Below are 19,412 nucleotides of genomic sequence, written 5' to 3'. Positions count from 1 at the left end.
TGAAACAGGAGAACACCCCACTGCTTAAATGTCTCTATAAAGCAGGGATCAAAATCTTATTTGTTCTGTCTTTTGCTTTCAGGTCCAAACCATGAATTACGTTGGACAGTTAGCAGGGCAAGTGTTTGTAACTGTGAAGGAGCTCTATAAGGGATTAAACCCAGCCACATTGTCAGGATGTATAGATGTAATTGTTGTACGTCAGCCAGATGGAAATCTTCAGTGTTCCCCTTTCCACGTACGCTTTGGGAAAATGGGAGTTCTGCGCTCTAGGGAGAAAGTGGTAAGAAAATTGACAATTTTGATATTTCTGTCTGTGGGTTAACTCTAATGGCATGAAAATTACTGAATGTTCTGTGGTACACTAGTCAAGGTTTTCTTTAGACACTCTTTATAAAGTGCCCAGATTGAGGCAAATTTCAATTAAAATGGTTGTTACTGATTCTTGCATTTCAAAGCATAATTTGTGAGACATTGACTATAATAAAAACAAAACAAGCCATGACAGTTGTAACATTTATTTTCAATAAAGCAAAATTTGGAATGTGCTAATTTGGGCCTATGCTAGATTTCATCAGTGACTGTGTATTAAGACCCCTTTGTTTAAAGTGTTCAATGATAGTTACAAAAAGGGAGATAATAATGAAGGAATATTTTTAGGTAACAGAATGTTGAGGTTAACTGAAGCTAGAAAAAGCAGTGAGGACTTTGAGATAAATGTAACCAGGCTGGGTGACCTGGCAATATGATAACAGATGCGAAGTTGCTGGTGAGTAGTACATGACAGATTATTTGAGGAAATAATTTGTAACTACATACAGTCTAGGTTCTAATGTAGCTATAATTGCTCAGCAGAAAAATCGTAACATCATCATGGACTTTGTTCAATTCTTACATAAATCAGAAAGGAATTCCAATATTTAGAATGGATAAGAGTTGAAAATGTTACTGTGCCAATAGTATACTGTATCCTGAAATATAACATAAATGTAGACTTGTCCCAAGTCTCAAAAAAAAAAAAATACAGTGAAAATGGAGTCAGTGGCAAGAACGGGTATAGGCAAAGAGAGAGATCCTCCTGAGAAGACATGGAAATAGTTGGGGCTGTATAGCAGCGAGATAAATGTGCAGAAGACATAGACACATGAATTGTGTCGAGAACATAAACCAATTTTTCTTATTTGTGCTTCTTGTAGTGTAAAAAGAAGTCCGTTTAATGACTTTGAAAGGCAGTATATTAAGAATTTGCATGTGGAAGTACTTCTTGCACAATTCAAAATTAGGCTATGAATTAAAAGAGCAAAAAGATTTGTGTGGCGAGTGAAGCATTCGGAATTACACTTTAAAAGATTCAGGGCTTTATATAATGGCTATAAACCTTCCTGAGTAGAGGCGCAAGAGAGGAATGAGCTGGACAAGTTAGAAAAACTTTTTGACAATTGACAGCATTGTGAAGGGGTGAGGAGAGAAACAGAGAAGTTACTATTTTGTGTTTATTATAAGGTTTCCTACACTTCCTGAGAAGCATTTGCGCAGTGACAGCAGTAGGATAGCTGTACAGGAACTGTGTACCTAAAATAACTTTTTTTTCATATGAGAATATATTTATTGTCTTCCAGGTTGACATAGAAATTAATGGAGAGGCTGTAGATTTGCACATGAAACTAGGAGACAATGGAGAGGCCTTTTTTGTGCAGGAGATGGATAATGATCAGGTGAGATTCTAATTCTAATTTGTTAAAAATTCAGAGTCAGTTTTGAGTTTAGGAATTTTGTTGAAAAATATACCTTTACCCATTTTATAGTTTTGAAAGTTTCTGGACAATTTTCTGCTATGGAAATTCCATACTATGCAGTTACTTCGGGTTTTGAATTGCTGAGATTTGGAAAAATGTAAAGAAGGTAATCACGTAACTGAAAAATAAATCATGGTTTATGTGCATGGCAGTGAGTGAACGGAAATAACATGCACAGAGTTCACATGCTCCGAAGATGTGTACAACAGATGTTAATATGTTCATGGACCTGTTTTTTGTAGAAATCTCTACTTTGAACATATGCACTCATCAGACTGCCAGTAAAAGTGCGCATGCCCTGTAAACATCTGTGCACACAGTAATTCTGGTACTTACCAAAGATGTGATCTTGCAACTATTATTCATGTGGAATTATATTTAAATGAGAATGCCTGCTGTTGTGCTGTGTGATTAAATACTAGCCTATGTAAGTTATGGTCCCACTAATTTTGAATAGTTCACGCATAATGTAACATAAGAAAAGCTTTTTACAGGCATTTCTCTTCAGATATCCCAAATAATTTTTGTCACTGTCCAGGGTGGGATAAGTTTTCAGATTCTTACATGGAATACCATATTACTAGTTTCAGGTGAGAGCTGTGTGCATGTGCATTAATCATCTCTGTATCTTTGTTTAAATCTTCTGATCTTTATATTTAAATCTTCTGGGTGGTAACAATTATTGGTGACTGAAAATTGCTAGAAATACTTCCATGAGTGTCTAGAGATGTGTGTATATATATGATTGAATAAGGGGATATTTGTGTGACCTAGTTATAAACTGCTGACTTATCTAACTACTATCTGTCATCTGAGTTGTGAAGGAGGACTGGATTTTACAAAATGTTCAGGTTATAAACTAGGATTTTGTTTCTGCTCTGTATCTAGCATCAGGTGGATAGAGATTCATGCCATAACCTGGCCAATATTGGATGCTCAGAGGATCCTCTTTACTACGAATATTGTCCTGGCTTGTCTAAGGAGATGCAGCTATGGAACAATTTCTATATGCTGTATGGAAATTGTATGGATCATACTGAGCATCCAGATGTCTAATCTTTGTTACTTTTCTGAGGAATAAATGACTTAGATTTTGGCAATCGTGCATAGATTTTAGAACCAGATTTATGACCGGTGGAAGAACTAATATGTTGCATGGTTTGAATTTTTTCTTTCTCAGGAGGTGATTCCTTATCATCTCTCTACATCTCCCATTCTGTCTGAGGGAACTGCTTTAATGGAAGCTCAGCTGAAGAGGAACTCCATAGACAGGATAAGAAACCTGGACACTAGTGCATCCTCACAAGTACCAGTCCAAGCCCATGGATCCCAGCCTTCTACTGAAACATCACCAGTCTGTAGCTCTGTGAAAAAAAGGAGGAAGAAGAGGAGGAAGTCTACCCATAAAATAGACAGCTTAAAAAGAGAAGACAATGGAGACACATCAGAAGATGAAGACATGTTTCCTATAGAGATTAGCTCAGAGGAAGAAAAAGAACCATTGGACAATTTAAGGTATCACAGTGGAATTGAGATATGTAATGGAAACCTACTGCTGGGTTAATGTTCCATTCCATACATTCTAACAGTAATTTCTAAGTCAGTTTACATGGCTGATGAACATGTTTCTTAAAGAAAAAGCTTTAGGCTAGAAAGCTATTGGGAATGTTAGTAACAAAAATAATGAAAATGACATTGAAAACATGAGAATAGTCCTTCGTCATGCTGTGAACTAGAAGGTGTGAATCAGATAATATTTCTCTATCTCCTTTTAGTTCAGGTTATAGTAATTCTCTGCAGTAGGGTTTTTTTTTGTTACCTGAAGTATATGACAGTTCAGTAATCAAGTATGGTTTTTAAATGTCACGTCTTTCCCTATACCCAGGATCCCTGTTCCAGATGTGTTTGTTGATGATGTGTCTGACACAAAGGCTCCTGCCGTTTCTGCGTTTTCTCAGTCTGCATCTTATCCTCATTCAGATGGAGAATGGTCACCTCTTCAAAGGTACTTTTTCTGCTAGTACAGTTCAAAGTAATCTTCCTCTTTCCATTAATGTCCTATATGCTAGTGCTATATGGCATCTTACTAAAAATTTTGGTATCAAACATGGTCACTGTTGACTACTAGATGAATGCCTTCTATAGTTGAAATCAGATAGTGTACAAAAACTTCAGGTTAGCTTTGTCCTTGATTCAGCAAATGCATGCATACAAATGCAGGTCCACAAATTCTGAAGAATATATCTGTTAATGTCACTGCATATAAATACTGTAGAGAGGATGAACATTTTGTGGAATCTGAATCTTTGCCTGATGCATGCACCTTGTAAGGACTTCAGTGAATGCAGGCATATAAATCTCTAGTACTTTGGGTGTAATTCTTTTAAGAACTTGCAAGATTGGAGTTGATTTATAAAAATAAGTTGTTTTTTTTTTTTGTAATGAATGAGAATATGAGCTTTTTTGTGTCACTTTCATAGGTAATCTATTGAATTGCACAGTTAGATAGAAATATTTATTGTGTGAAAAGAACACATACAGTAATTTGCTTACTTTTTCCTGTATGTGTATTTGTGTGCACGTGTAGACCTTTGATGTCAAAACAGATCAGTTTGGACCTCCTTTCTTTTGTCTGTGTAACGCTGTCAAAAAACGACAATTTTTCGCTTAATGTGTATTGCATTATAATTCCAATGAAGTCTCTGTGTGTGTGTGCTCCTGTGCACATGTGCCCCACATCCTCCATGCAGACTGTGGGACTGGAGTGATATTCACAAGGCCTTATCCTAAGTAGTCTAATCTCAATATACTGCCTCTGTAGTTGAGGGGCAGAGGAAGGGAGGGCAAGGAGATTATTTCAGAGCAAGGGCTTAATTTAAAGGTTTTGAATTGCATTCTGGAAGAAGCTTTCTCCGCTGACTGTAAAGCTTAATGTGACTAGCTTCACCAGTCTGGTGATAGCATGTGTCAATACCCTGCCCCTTTGATGGCTTTTTGAACTGTATGTTCTGTTTGTTTCTGGATTGCAGTATTCTGGATATTGAAAACTCTAGATGTAAATTCAGCATTCATGTAGCTAGTGCACAATAAGCTTATGTTAATCAGCACTTGTGAATAATGACACCCTGTTTTTCTTTCTACCAACATGCTGTGCTGTCCAGTAAGCCTATAGATTGCACAGGGCAATCCTCTCTTCTCGCTGTTCCAGCAGATGGAGGCCTGTCTAACTCTTGTCCCCAACAACCTTCTCACTTTTCTCCAGACAGGTAGAACAGTTGTCCTCCCTCTTTTCTGGGCTGCTCTTTAATCCTTTTAACACATTAATACACTTCTAACACAATAGTATGTGAACTTTGTTGAACTTATAACTGCACTTATTGCTAACCCAGACACTTTGAAAGAAAGTGACATTGAAAACCACTTCCTCTCCTTGCTGCTTTGTGGGTGTTGACTGGAGGTAAGTTACCTTGCTGAATCATCTGTTGAATGAGGGTGGCCAATATAAAATGAAGCCAATGAAAACCTGGTTTAAGACTGAAGTTGATTAAGATGATAAAAAAAGGAAGAACTTAGCTAGTGAAAGCTTATATTCCTCTGAAGATTGATGTTTCCATGTGGCTTTTTACAGTCAGTGTATATTTTATGATGTTTTTATCCCATGGTTTTCCTGAGTTGTTTGCTTGTGCATAGGTTGCAAAAGTAAAAGCAAAACAAAGGCCTAGGAGAGTAAGTGAGCTATAAGGAGTGCAAAACTTATAGTGGGAGGAGCCCAGTACCAAAAGAGAACTTCTCTTCCTTTTTCCTTGGTTTGGGGGAGGGGAAGACTTTCTGTACTGTTGGATTGCAGTGGGGTAGCATCTTACAGAGTAAAGATGACACAACAGATAAAGGCATTTTGTCTAAGGTTTAGGAAACCCAGACTTAAGCCTTTGCTCTGACTGTGGACTGTTTTCTACAGAGCTAAAAATGGATACAAAGACTTTTTATGATATCTTAAGTTTGAGATGTCTCAAGATTCTGCAGCAAGGCCCTTTCTCTCCACTAAGTCAGTGGAGAGAAGTCACAGCAACTCAGTTAAAAAACGTAAAGTAGGTGTCTGATTATGACCTCTACAATTCTCCATTAATGCTGGAGAAGCTTTGAGTAGTAAATCTGGCTAAATTGCTCATTGCTTATCTCAATATAGATGCCATACCAGATGCCTAAGGCTGTATCGAAATGGATAATCTTGAGGTTTTCACAGCTTCTAGGGCTGCCCTCTTTAACCTGACTATGTTGCAACACCAAGTGAAGGTGAGATCCTGGGACATTCAAGGCTGTTCTCCTTGGTGTTTTTCATGGGAAGGGCAGGCAGGTGCACAGGTTGGGATGGAGCAGTGATGTGCTCTGGGTGGCTTCATGAACTTTGCTCTGGAGTTCACCTGTCCCGCAATCTAGATATACAGCTAAAGTGCTTGTAGTAACTTGCCTGAGTAAAGCCACCTCTGCGTCTGCAAATGTTTTCCTCTATGTGAAATAAGAAACTCTATTATGGCCACCTCAAAGGAGGTTCAGAGGCTGTCGGCTATTGTTGTGTTATGTATGTGAGGTAGGCCTCTTTCCTTCTGACTATCTTTTCTCAGTTTATTTGGCCTCAAGACAGGACTTTTTCTCAGGTACATTGCTGCTTTCTCAGGGCTCTCTGCTTTCAGTGGGAAACACTGCGAAGATCAGCGTGGTTTTCTATTGCAGAACTTCCAACTACAGGCCAAGTTCCTAATTCTTTGGCATTGGATTACATTAAGTGCAATCATAGCTGTTAAGGAATAGAAAGGACTGTGACACAAATATTCAGTGTTTATGGGATGTGAATCAGATATCTTGATCTGAATGACTGAACTGAAATTTTCCTTCCTTCTTGTGCAGTGTTGACAGGATGGGTGGCTCTAGTTTGATCTGCAGTATCTTGGCAATCTATGTAAGGCAAGAGAATTTCAGCTGGGCTGGGTCAGTGCCTAACTTAAGGACAGGGGAATTGCAAGGCATAGTTCCACCCAAGACAAATGTCTTGGTGGTGTAAGGAATAAAGAACCCATTTTGAGTCTGATCTGTGGATGCAGTTGCAGGATACTGTCTTGGTATTCAGCCTTATTGACCCTTAGTGCAAGCATAACATTAGTTCAGGATTTAATTTGACCTGAGTTAAAAATATTTAAAGGAATGTGATTGTGAGCTTTATTAGTCTTCAGTCTAATTTTACTTTGGTGGCAATAGTATGAAGTGAATAGCGGCCAAAATAGTCCCAGTGCTGGTAAAGGAGGTGACATCTGGCATTACATATGGAAGCAGAACTATACAAACAGGAAGTATACAAACAGAACTGTAGTAGACATAATTGCCATCTGCATCCATAAACTACAGAGATTATTGTTGCTGTTCCAGAAGGATATTAGTGGGCGAGAGTAGCTATTGAGTGTTGAACAGCAATATGGCATATGAAGAAAAAAGTAAAGGTATTTCTCTGTAATGGAAAACCAGCTCTCATCGGGAGGCCGCCAACCCTGTGTTAATGTTTGTGGATGGCATAGAAAATCCCAGCTTATGTTCCAGATGATATAAGGAATGAGAATGCTTTAGTATCCTTTTATAGAAACAAAATAATTTTCCCCCTGTTTGCCTTGTGGATGCATATTTGCAGTCTGATTTGGTCTTGGGGCTTTAAAATTAAAAGGACATTGCAGTGATAATTTTGGTGTACCCTGAGGTTGTATTAGCATTTGTACACTAATCTGTAAGGAGAAATCAACTGAAAAGAATTCTGAAGATCTAACATTTTGTTACTACTAAATCCTTTTATTTTATTGTATAGAAAAGTAGTATTTACAGAATGAGAATTAAGATGTCTCCATTGTGCTTGTGTTGAATTTTCAGTACATAGTGTGTGTTTTGTGTACTTTGTTTTGGGAGAGCGGGTAATATTTTGGGGGTTAGATGCTCCCCCTGTTCCTAACTTAACCAGGGTTATACTTGTAGCTGTATCTATTCTGAACCAATAACCCAGATGTGTGCATGGATCATCGGGCAGCCTTTTGCAGCAAGAGCCTTCTCAGAGCAGAACTCTCCCTGTTTTAACATACGTGCATATGCAAATGCCATATTTCTGGTACTTGCATGTGTGTGCCTGGGAATATACATCATGGTTCTTGTTCCTGAGTAACAGCCTGGGCTTCTTCCCCACTCAGTTGTGTGTACAAGGGAACTGTATTTTCAGGGAAAATTGTGGAAAAGGTGAGGCCCCCCCGTCCCCCATCAGTGTTATCAGTGCAAAATGCAGAGGTTCCAGCCCAAACTGAAGCAATGCCTGTATTCTTTCAGGTTGGCTGTATAAGTGAACCTGGGCTGAACATACCCCAAAAGCCCAGACTGGAGATTTTTCTAAGTAAGCAGTAGGTATTTTGAAGGTTAATATGTGTGTAGTGCACAGATTAAATCGTGCAGTGACAACACTTCCTTAAATCTAGATATTTTGGGCTTAAAGCAGCAGTAGAAGCATTGTTTCTTGCTGAGATTTTCTGAAGTGACCAGGCTCCTGATTTCCAAGGTTTCAATGGGCCCTAGATGCATGGAAAATACTGCAAATCCTACAAACTTGTCACTGGGAAATGTAGAAGTTGCTGAAAAACCCACCAGGCATTTCTTGAATCCTTAGAGCTTGAAAATACTTTTTAAATTGCATGTATTGATTCCTTCATCTGTGAAATGGTAGGTTATACACTAAAGGACTAATAAAAATTTGAAACTCTTAGGACCAAAAAAGATCTTCCACAGTGGTTTTGCTTATAAATTTTATAGTTTAGTTAGATAACTTAATTATATCTAGCTAAAAAGTCATAGCATTTGTCCATATTCAAAGTATATCTTAACTGCAACATAAATGAAAACAAGGAATGATGTAGATAATTAGGTTTCTATTTTTTCAGATGTGAAATTCACAGATTTTTTTTAAAAGCTGCTTTGTGTTAGCGTGAAGTAATTATTTTCCTGTGACCAATGAATTCCCTACCATCTAGCTCTACAAAACTGCCTTACATTGAAAGAGCAAAACTGGTTTCGATGTTCAGTTTATCCAGAAGAAGGTAAAGAATAAATCAAACATGAACAATTTGTATTAAATGTAGGAAGCCTTTTGTTTTTGAGAGTGAAGGTAACTCAGTTTGGACCTTTGATTTAGGAATGTTGTAGATTCTTTTGTTGCTTGTAGTTTTTAAATCAGGACTGCACAAGTATACCAAAGACATGCTATGGTTCAGACAAAAAATAATGGGCTTTGTTCAGGGGGTTCTGGGTGAAAATCTATGACTTGCGGTATGCAGAAAGGCAGAGTAGATAATCACAATTTTTCCCTTTGTCGAAATCAGTGAATCATCATTTATTAATGGTTGACTTGACATTGCATTGACTTCACCACATTAAAAATATGCTACAAACTGATAATTTACTAATTAATTATTGAATATTTTATATTGAGTAGTCAGCAAAACAAACAGTTAAATATTTTTGAACTGGAAGAACTCAAATTCTTTGTATAGCTCTCCTGCTGGTTTCCCTATAAACATGCATCTAAGGGTAGAACTGAACAAGTTAGTAGAAGGAAGTAATCAGCTGGATTCCTTAGACTAATTTATTACTTAGTAAGGTTAAAGTGTCTTGTTGACGTGAGTGAGTAATTTCTGCACTTCACACCCATCATAACAATACTAACATCTATTCATCTACTGCTGGTGCTACCATCCCCACTCTTTTTGCCACACAGAAAAATAAAAATCCTGAAATGTTGAGGTCCAGTGCTCTTGTTCCATCTCTTTCAGCTTCTTAATGCTCTTTCTGTGACAGCACTTACAGAAAAATGGATGAGACCTCTGAATGCCAGTCTAAGAGGTTCCTGAACTGTTTAAACTGTTTTTCCATGCTTTCCCAGTTTCAGTTGGCTAATGATAATTTAGATCTTCAGTGCTTTGGGCTGGTGGATATCAGTGCTTAGTGCATTGTGGTTACTTTTGGTTTTGTAGTATTTTTTGTTTGTTTTTCTTCAGCCCATCAGGTTCACGCCCTCCTACTCCTCAGAGTGACTCAGAATTAGTCAGTAAACCTACGGACAGAAGTGGACTGAAGAATAATCCCCACATGCACTGGGCATGGGGAGAGCTACCCCAGGCTGCAAAGGTATCCAACATAATTTGTTTAATTCCTGCTAGCATCTAGTGTGCTTTAATGGGGCGCAGGCTTATTTTATTGCAGACTGCTGAAGAGGGAATGGATCCTGTTTTTACATAAAATTGCAATGTTTTATGTAAGAATTGCATCTTGCTCCTTAGGAGGTACAGGAAGGTACCTTGTGCCATAGATGTACTCAACACTGATGATACACAGTTGAAAATGAAGGAAGTTCCTGAGACCTAGTCTTGTAAAAGTTAGAAGCTTAAATAACATATAAAATCAAATCCAATGTCCTTTGGTAAATCATTGAAATTCATAAATGGTCTTAGATGGAAATTAGGTGCTTGGCGTTTGCAGTGTGATTCACAAAAATTAAAATCGGTTGCTTGAGTACATAAGCATCCAGAAACACCTGCAGTTCTGTATCTCTGTGTGCCCAGACCTGCTGTTCTCTTGGCTGAGCCGACTGTCTTGGTGCCTGTCTCCTGCCTGAAGCCGTTTGGCCCGGTTAGGTGGCAGGATCTGTAGTGTGCCAGCAGCAGCGTCTCCCATGCTGCACAGTAGCCATGTGCAGCTGCGTACGCTGCAGGTCAGCTCCTTACGATAGCTATGGAGTCAGAGCATTCATACAGGAAAGGGGAGACTTAGGGTTTACACCTGCTTTGGGGTGCAAGAAATTAAGGTCAGGTTCCAGTGAAATACTGCAACTATGGGGGCAGGGAAGGTGCAGGGTTTGGCCCCTTCTGCTGAGGGTTGGATTCTCTGCAAAAAGGACTGCAGGTATGATGGGGTCAGGAACAGTATAAAGAAACAAAATTCCTGCTTTGCAGGCCAGGGAAGTGGGTATCCTCCTCAGAAAGAAGACTTCTGTGTTCTGGTGGTGGCACCAGAATTATAAAGGCACTATTATAATTTATCTTTAATTCACTGGTGGTAGCTAGTGACAAAAGCAGGGATGGAAATCCAGAACTCTTCATTCCTTCAGAAGAGCTCTGGCCTCTTCTTTAGTAGGCCAAAGATGAGCTGTCCCATCACCTCTGCATTATTCTTCTCCTTATGTATATTACAAGAAATTGGGAGCTGTTTTCTGTACATAGAACTAATTCAAGTGCACAGGTCCAGGCAGGAGTTTCAAATTGGCATTTCCAGTCTAGAATTTAGGGTTCCAGTTAGTAGATTTGGGTTTTTCATTTTTATCCCAGTCACACAGCCTGGTGGGTATTGCAAATCTTATTCCTGGAGGCTTTTCCCGCTGCAGTCCCTGCATATGTCCCTAGCCAAGCTATTCAGAGTTGGTCTCGCCATACCTGAACTGGGAGTTATGCTTTGGATGCTGTTGATCTTTGTGTGCTATGACGTGAAGGTTATAGCACCTGTAAAGCTGCTGCTGTAAGAGTTCAGCTCCCCTCTGTAAGAACACCTCTTGTCCCACACTTAGAGAAGATCTAGCATTGTTCCTATAAAGCGATTTAAAATCTAAATCTGGGGTATGGATGAATGACAGTGTTCCCCTGTCCTGGTCTCCAAGAGCATCCTGATTGTGTAAGGACTCCGGTCTGTGCTCCCTTCTCATGTTTGTCAGGGTTACCATCTGAAGAAAAGCTAAGATTTGTGCAGGAAGGGAGGAGGGCAGGGTGAGAGCTGTGATGTGCTCCCGGGCAGGTGAGCGGGAAATGAAGACTGTAGAGCTCATTGCAGAGCAAATCTTTCCTGGCCGCAAGATACAGATGAATTTTGTGCAAGCAAACACACAGCAGAGAAATCTTTACTACACTGTAGTCTCTACCTCAGTTAGTGGTGGCTTTCTGCTGTGGTTAGTTACCTTGAGAGTCTGATCTCACGGGAGTGAACAAAACAGGTTAAACTCTGGCTGTTGCATTAAAGAGCTTTTTTTTTTTTTTATAGCAATCTGTTTATTTTTCCTCACAGGCCAGTTCTCTGCTCAAAGCAAAGGAACCTAGCGTGGTGGACGTAAATCCTTCTGAAAGCACTCACTTTCGGGTCATCCAGAGTTCTCCTATAGAGGAGTTTAACACTGTGTCTCCTCTACCTGCCCTTGGACAAGCAGATGCAGCAACTGGTGATGAAAGTGAACCCTTACCAGCTGAGACAAATAAGCCAGAGACAGAGTCTCCAGGAGCAGTTGTACCACCGTTGCCTGCCAGTGAAGAAATAAAACAAGCTGCAGCTTGCTCAGCCCAACCAGCTGGCAAGACAGATTCCCCTTCCAGAAAGAAAGGTAAAGCTGTTGATTCTGCACTTTTATATGTATGATTTTGTCTTTAAATTTCCTGGTGATAAAGCACCTCATTATCATATAAATTAATCTGTGCCCTGAAGGCACTTTCAGATCTAGAAAGGAATAAGCTTTGGAAAGAACCTTCAAAACCTGAGCTGTGCAGCAGGCTGTTCACAGGAGCCATGTAGTAAGATAGAAGATTCTCCTTGGTTCGGGATTTTTTGGTAGCTCTGTGCATATGAGCAAGACTGCAAAACTTGCTCCAAATTCATCCGTATTTGACAGATTGAGAGATTTCACTTTTTGGTACAAGCACACTGTAGATCTGCTGCTTCACCTGCTCTGACTACATTCGGAGTTGTTACGTGTTGCTGGTAGTTGTGGAACCTCTCTGCTCTAGTACAATGCTGTTCTTTTGCATGAACAACAGATTTGCCATAAAATAAGGTGCTTTTGTTTTGCATGAGCAATTTCAGTTCTGTGTGGTACATGTCCTGTCCTGAATTTGTGAAGTATAACTCCGTCTGCTTTTCTACTTCTTAATGTCTGGGCTCTATATCCATGGTATTTTATAGTCAGTATTAACAATCTTCACATGAAATTTATTTGCTTACAAATATTATGTTTTAGAGCTGTGACTATTCTTTATAATTATGTAAGCCCTATATAAGCCTAGTTTGTGTAGCTGCTTTTTAATCAGTAAACATACAAGTTTCTTAGGTACTTCCCCATGCATTCACTGTCTTTGAAGACAAAAATGACAGTGTTACTCTGCTTACTATTCAGTTTTTACATAACTTTTTTTCTGATTGCTTTTCTGATATTTGATGTTGGAAACTGGGACAGTGAGAAGTCCTGGGTTTTAGAATGAATTCCAAATTAGATTTTGGCCTTACAGTGCTTACTTGTCTAGATGTACCAGCAACAACAGGACAGTGATGACTGTGTGTTGGTACTAGTGAAAGACCTAGGAGGGTTGTCTTGTCCCCTGCAATGGTGCATGTGCACACACAACACATCAGTTGTATGTGCTGAACAGAGTGTTGTCTCCTTAATAAGACAGTTATAGTGTATTAGCGACTCTAGTATAGTCTGTTGTGTTATTTCCCTTTTGCAAGGGGGGATTGAAGATTTGTTCTCAGATATTAAATGCTCTGATTGCCTTACTGTGATAACAGGCCTATGCAAATACTCAGAAAGTTTTCCTTTTGCTGTTTTCCTACAGTGACCACTGACTTCTAATTCCAAGTGGTTTTGTCTGGGATAGGGTGGCTTCAGCATATCTCAAAACTAGTCCTCTGCTATCCCATTTTGTGTATTCAAAGTCTGAACAATGTTTATGAGCAACTTATTTTGAAATTTTTGGCTTTTTATACAAATACAGTTCAAAAACTGTTATAACTTGTCTGGTTTCTCAATCTTAAAATGAACAGTTAAACAGTAATAACAGTTCTGGCTTGTTACTCAGAAAATGCTTATTAATAGGCTTATTTGTGCCATCCTTTACAGACAAACGAAGCCGGCATCTTGGTGCTGATGGTGTCTATTTAGATGACCTCACTGACATGGATCCAGAAGTTGCTGCACTTTATTTCCCCAAGAAGTATAAGTCGTTTGCTTTATATTTTTACTATTTAAAGAGCTCTTGTCACCTTCCAGATTTAGATCAAACTCTTCATTGCCAACCAGATAAGACCTTTTTTTTCAGAGTCCAAGCAGAGGTGAAGGCAGAAGGAAAATAAGGCTCTGTAGAAAGGAATATTAGAGCTTTTGGAAGGCTCTGTATTTGGGCCTGAGAAGTGTGCTTGAAACAGATTTTCTGTTTTGGTCAATTAAGCATCATATATTGATTGTGGGTTGTTATGTAATGTACACTGATGTTTGTGAGTGTTATTCACATGCCCTGGGAGAGCAATTGGCCTTGGGATATTTTTATCCCCATGTCCTTGCTTATTACCATGAAGAACATATCTTACTGTTAACAGTATTAGCACAAAATTATTGCTCCAATGTTGTTGTTCTGTGAGTGATCACCTATAAATATGAATGTTAGAAAATAATTTTTGGAAGATGCATGACAGATTGATTTATGAAAATATTGCATTCTGAACATATAATTTCCAACTTGTTCTGATCTTTATTAGAGTCTCTCATAACATTTATAGTCCTCTTTCCATGTCTTACTCTAGTCATTTGACTAAAGTCATTGAGCAACAACTAAAGTAGCTGGCATATTTTATTTTTCTTTCTTGCTTGCTTAAACTCAGCTGTTGTAATATTAGCATTTCAATAAAACTGAGAAAGATTAGCAATATGGAGAAAAAAAAGTTGGATTAAATTCTTTTCTCAAAATACATTCATATAAATCTGGAATGGATTGCAGAGTTTGAGCCTGCACTTTGTAATAATGATCTCATCTATACACAGATTTTAAGTGGGTATAGTGATTTATTGGTTCTTAAAATTGTAGTCCTAGTAGTTTATATGTAGAGTATTTTATTTATATATACATGGCATACAAATACGCAAACATACACATCCTTTGTTTTGGGCTTAGCTATCAGTTTATATAATTAATATAAATTAAATAATAAACTAATATGTTTATTCTTGTTCCTATGTGGGAACAGTTCTAATAGTATAAACTCTGCTTATAGTAGCATTATTTTGTCTACTAAGATTGTACAGTTTATTGTCTTATTTTTCCTATCTCTTATATATAAGTGAAGCTATAATTATACATGCTTAGTTTAGGTGAGTAAGTAGAAACAATCTTAATATTTGAGGGTACATGAGGCCTATACTACTTTGCTTTTGCCCTAAAATTTAAACAAGCAAAATTTTTTTTTTCTTTCTTTTTTTTTTTAATTAAGTGTGTGTCAGATATAAATGGTGTTTGTTGAAGGGAGCGAATTTGGGAATGAATACATGAAGACTGAATTCCTGATTTTTTGTTTTCCAGTGGGGATAATGTCCAATGCAAGAACACGAACGACACGGGGCTGCAGTCTGCCAGCCAGTCTCCGCAGTCTGTCGGGAGCTCAGGTGTTGACAGTGGAGTTGAAAGTACCTCGGATGGAATTCGAGATTTGCCCTCCATTGCTATTTCTCTCTGTGGAGGCCTTACTGACAACAAAGAAATAACCAAAGGTACAGAATGACTTTCTGAATTACAGGCATGTGCTGTCAGCCAAGTTTTAGCATCCTAGACCGAGGAAGCAGTGCCCTCCTGTGGCTGTACTCAAGAATGTGTTGAGAAGATAAATACTTTTCTGTAATGATAAGTTTCCTAGAATTTCTCATACTTAAAATAGGAGACATATAGGACTTATGATTTTTAACACATTTTAATGATTCACTGTATACGAAATTTTTTGAAGGTATTTTATTGGTCTTTTTATTTCCTGATAGTACTACGTTTTGTATCACAATACTGTTAATGGTACTTTTGCTACTTGGTGCAGTATAAAGCTAGGAAATTCACAGCTGTTAGTGTCAGGAATGAAAAAGGTGGTCCGTAAATGGGGACACTAGCAGGGGGAGTTGGAAACTTTAACCTGAGTTCCTGCTCTACCTCCAATTTCTTGTGTGACTTTTAGATAAATCATTTACAATGCTCTGTGCCTTAAACTTCCAGCTGCATAATGTGAAGATAAATGTGTTAAGACTTGCAATTTCTGCAGTTCTGAAAATTGTATGAGACTGATGCTACACTGATTGCTGTTCAGAAGCTAGTTATTAAAACATTTCAAATATACTGTGATTTATTGGAATTGTGTTTGTTATCTGGATCACTTGTGAATTACATAGATTTTGTGAAAGCAGTCACAGGCAGTGGAAAGGGTGTTTATTCATAAATATTTTCATTTTGCTGAAGGCCTTACAAGTAATAATTAAGTTTCTGGCTATGAGTTACACATAGATTGAGTCCATCATTTCCTGCTCCTAACTCAGACAGAGCATCAGTGAAAGGCATGACAAAGTACTTCCCTGCCTTGCTTAGAAGCTTGGTTTTCCTCCCTCACACTTCCATCCCTGAGCTTTCACTTAGCTTGTATTTTGAACAGGAAAGACACCCAGCAGCTAACAAAGAAACCCTCAGCATCTTCTGAGACTGAGAGTCTCTGAAGATCTTGCTTCTATATTACTGTTAATCTCAGCACCCTGGTAATGAAGGGCTGACCCTGAATGTGTCAATGTGTCAAACCTATGTGTCTGAGAGATGCTAAGAGGTTTAGGTTGGCCCATCCCAGGCATCTATACACGCATGCTTTATGTATGTAATTTTTTCCCCCCACAGAAGAATTTTTAGAACATGCAGTAACATATCAGCAGTTTGTGGACAATCCTGCTATCATTGACGACCCTAACCTTGTGGTTAAGATTGGAAATAAGTAAGTATATTTCAGGAAAAAAATATTTTGCTATTGTAACAAAAACACTTCTGTGGCACTTCAGTGTGTTAGATCAGTTCACTGTAGCTGAAAAACAGGTTTTGAATGTTCGTAGCTTAGATTCATCCAGAGAGAGTCAACTCTGTAGCGAATTCAGGCTCTTCTAGTTACCTTTCTTCCTTTAAATTGAGAGTAAAGAGCAGTTTCAGATGACCTGCTAACTGACACAATTTGAATTTCAAGAAGCTAGTATTAAATGCTAATAGTGTTCACACTCAATTGGCAGACTAAAATGAAACAGAATGTGAACTTGCTAAGGCTTGCCCTGAGCCAGTTTGAATAATTTTTACAGGGATATGGCAGTCTGCTTGCAAGCACTCTGTACCCAGCAGGTTGTCTGTGTATACTGAATATTTTGCTAATATCCCTCTATGGAGGCATTGCTTTTCAAGACTTGTCAAACTTGCCCACCGAGTATGAAACTTCTATTTCTGCAAGGCTAAGATATTATTTCATGCGTTTATATTGCTGGCATCAGTGCAGCACTATGGTCTATGCCAGATGCAGCTTTTTGGAGGATGTTTTAACTTGAGAGCTCCTTGCACCTGGCATACAGTGTTACAGAGTAGAGGAGACATCGTGGCATTGTGCTGCACTTAGAGGTTAGGCTACCCTGAGTCATAGACATTGCTCATACAAATCTGACATGCCTGGTGCATCCTGATGTGATAGTTTGTATTGCGTGCGTTACGGCCTCATACCTGCCCCTCTCTGTGGTCTGAGGTGAGTCACTTACTGCTTCCCTGCCATAGTTCTCTGAATTTGATGGTAATGTTTGCCTGCCTACTGATATGTTGGGAAGAGTGGAGTACTTAGTGAGGATCTCACTGTCATATTCTCTGGATGTCATGTGAGCTTCAGGTTCCCTAGACAGATGGATGATAATATTGTATTTGTCCTACTGTCTGTAACAAGAGTTGACCCACATTCAGCACATAATAGCAAAAACTTGATATCCTACAGACTACAGCCCTGAACTTTTGTGTAGTTCCTTGATGGAAAAACAGTGAAAACAGCTTGTGAAAAATGTAGCTCATGCTGTGATAATGAGGTATAGTAACAACATGAGGAACGTACAACACATACCCTTCTACTTAAGGACCTAGCTTCCCTTGCACACCTTGAAAAGTACATGCCATAAATAACTGTGAACGTACTGTGGAATAAGGTGGGTCTGCTATTAGTGATGCAGGCCAGAGTTTGACCTGTGCTAAAGAGGCTTCATGGCTTTGGCTTTAACCTGCCAGATGATAAATACTAGGTAGATTGTGAATTGGAACCTTGGGATTACAAAATGCAGTAATTGTCTCTGTTGCATGCCCAGGTACTACAACTGGACAACAGCTGGTCCCCTTCTGCTGGCAATGCAGGCTTTCCAGAAACCTTTGCCAAAGGTGAGATTGAACATGAAGGTTGGTCAGAGGAGTTGTGACGTTCTGCCATTTATTAAGGCGTTTATTATTATTATAGTTTATTTATTAAGAGGGTTGTTGTACAAGAGAATCTGCACATCAGTAATATCTATCCACACATAACCATTCATCTAGCTTATGCTAAAGGCTAAACAAGCAGGACTAAATTTGGTCTGTGAATAGTATTTACTTGCTAATCTAAGATCATTACAAATATTTTGAAGAAGGAAAACTTCCTGTTTTCCTTCAGTAATATGGATTGTAAACATAAATTATATTGACCCATGTTAGTATTTGCTGTAGCTGAATACTTGGTGACTGCTTTCCATTTTATCTGTATATAGCATATATTATCAAATAAAAATAGAGGCCAGGAATTTTAATGTCGGTGAGTGAGCTTTAACTACTAGATAAGGAAGGCCTGTAGCTTGCTAGTTTTCTATTTCTTGGTTGGTTGTTCATAACCAACTCAGGTAGACAGTGCAGATAGCTACAACTATGTGACAGCTATATATGTTGGCTTATATTAAATGCATTGTTGAACTTAGTCCAATTTTACATGACCTGGTGCCACACAGATGCTCAGGACAGAAATACACACTGCTGTAAACGTATATAAAGAAGTAGTATCGGCACTGGCACTATTTTTTGTCACGGTTAGCCATAGATTTAGTAAATTTTGGAACTTAAACTTTCCTTCTGCCATTTGCAGCACTTCACATGTCTTTGGGTTTAATCTATGTGAATTCAAATGCCATCTCTATTGCCATGAATGCGGAATAAAAATTTCTTCACAGCCCAGAATGTTCTGTACCAGTGTTCGTTCTTAGTGCCACATTTCCTGTGTACGCAGTCGTGCGTAGCTGCGCTGTAGCATCCCAATGTAAAGTAAATTGATTCTAAAAGTCCCAAACATCAGGTAAACCTGGCTTGAATTTCAAGGATGTCACAGAGCCAGATGTTTTGTGCTTTACTGCAAATATTCTAGTAATCATCAAAGGTGGAATTCATCCCATGGAAATCAAATGCCTACAGAAGGTGTATAGTTATCCTACTCTGTATTTGTTGGGCACTTCCACAGAGTGATACAGACCTTGATAGATACCTATTGGGTCTTCATTAGCAATAAAGATAATGCAAGGTAACTGCATTTTTAATTAAACACTTCGATGCCTGAGCCAGATATTTTGTGTTTTGCCTATGATGGGTAAAGGGAAAGAAGTGGTATGAAATATTTTTCTGTTAAGGGAAATGGCAATTCTTTCAACACCATTGTGGTTATACCATTTGTATAGGTTATCAGTTAAGAAAAGTC

The 19,412-nt window shown here is 38.6% G+C and overlaps 1 protein-coding gene across 6 annotated transcripts in view; it reads left to right on the top strand.

The window, feature by feature from the left end:
- LPIN1 (lipin 1) overlaps nucleotides 1-19,412 on the top strand; it is an 85,180-nt gene that overhangs the window by 44,145 nt on the left and 21,623 nt on the right. For 5 of the 6 annotated variants that reach the window (XM_069805777.1, XM_069805778.1, XM_069805781.1 and 2 more), the window contains 10 exons: nucleotides 83-283; nucleotides 1,620-1,715; nucleotides 2,977-3,311; nucleotides 3,682-3,801; nucleotides 9,869-9,998; nucleotides 11,922-12,231; nucleotides 13,741-13,834; nucleotides 15,194-15,381; nucleotides 16,532-16,625; nucleotides 18,010-18,079. In XM_069805777.1, coding sequence (XP_069661878.1) covers nucleotides 83-283; nucleotides 1,620-1,715; nucleotides 2,977-3,311; nucleotides 3,682-3,801; nucleotides 9,869-9,998; nucleotides 11,922-12,231; nucleotides 13,741-13,834; nucleotides 15,194-15,381; nucleotides 16,532-16,625; nucleotides 18,010-18,079 — 1,638 coding nt within the window. Of the gene's footprint in view, nucleotides 1-82; nucleotides 284-1,619; nucleotides 1,716-2,976; nucleotides 3,312-3,681; nucleotides 3,802-4,957; nucleotides 5,063-9,868; nucleotides 9,999-11,921; nucleotides 12,232-13,740; nucleotides 13,835-15,193; nucleotides 15,382-16,531; nucleotides 16,626-18,009; nucleotides 18,080-19,412 lie in introns of all 6 variants that reach the window. The other variant, XM_069805782.1, reaches the window with a different exon arrangement.

The sequence above is a fragment of the Haliaeetus albicilla genome, chromosome 18 (assembly GCF_947461875.1).
Source record: "Haliaeetus albicilla chromosome 18, bHalAlb1.1, whole genome shotgun sequence".
NCBI lineage: Eukaryota > Metazoa > Chordata > Aves > Accipitriformes > Accipitridae > Haliaeetus > Haliaeetus albicilla.
This window is presented reverse-complemented; position numbering and strand designations above follow the sequence as displayed.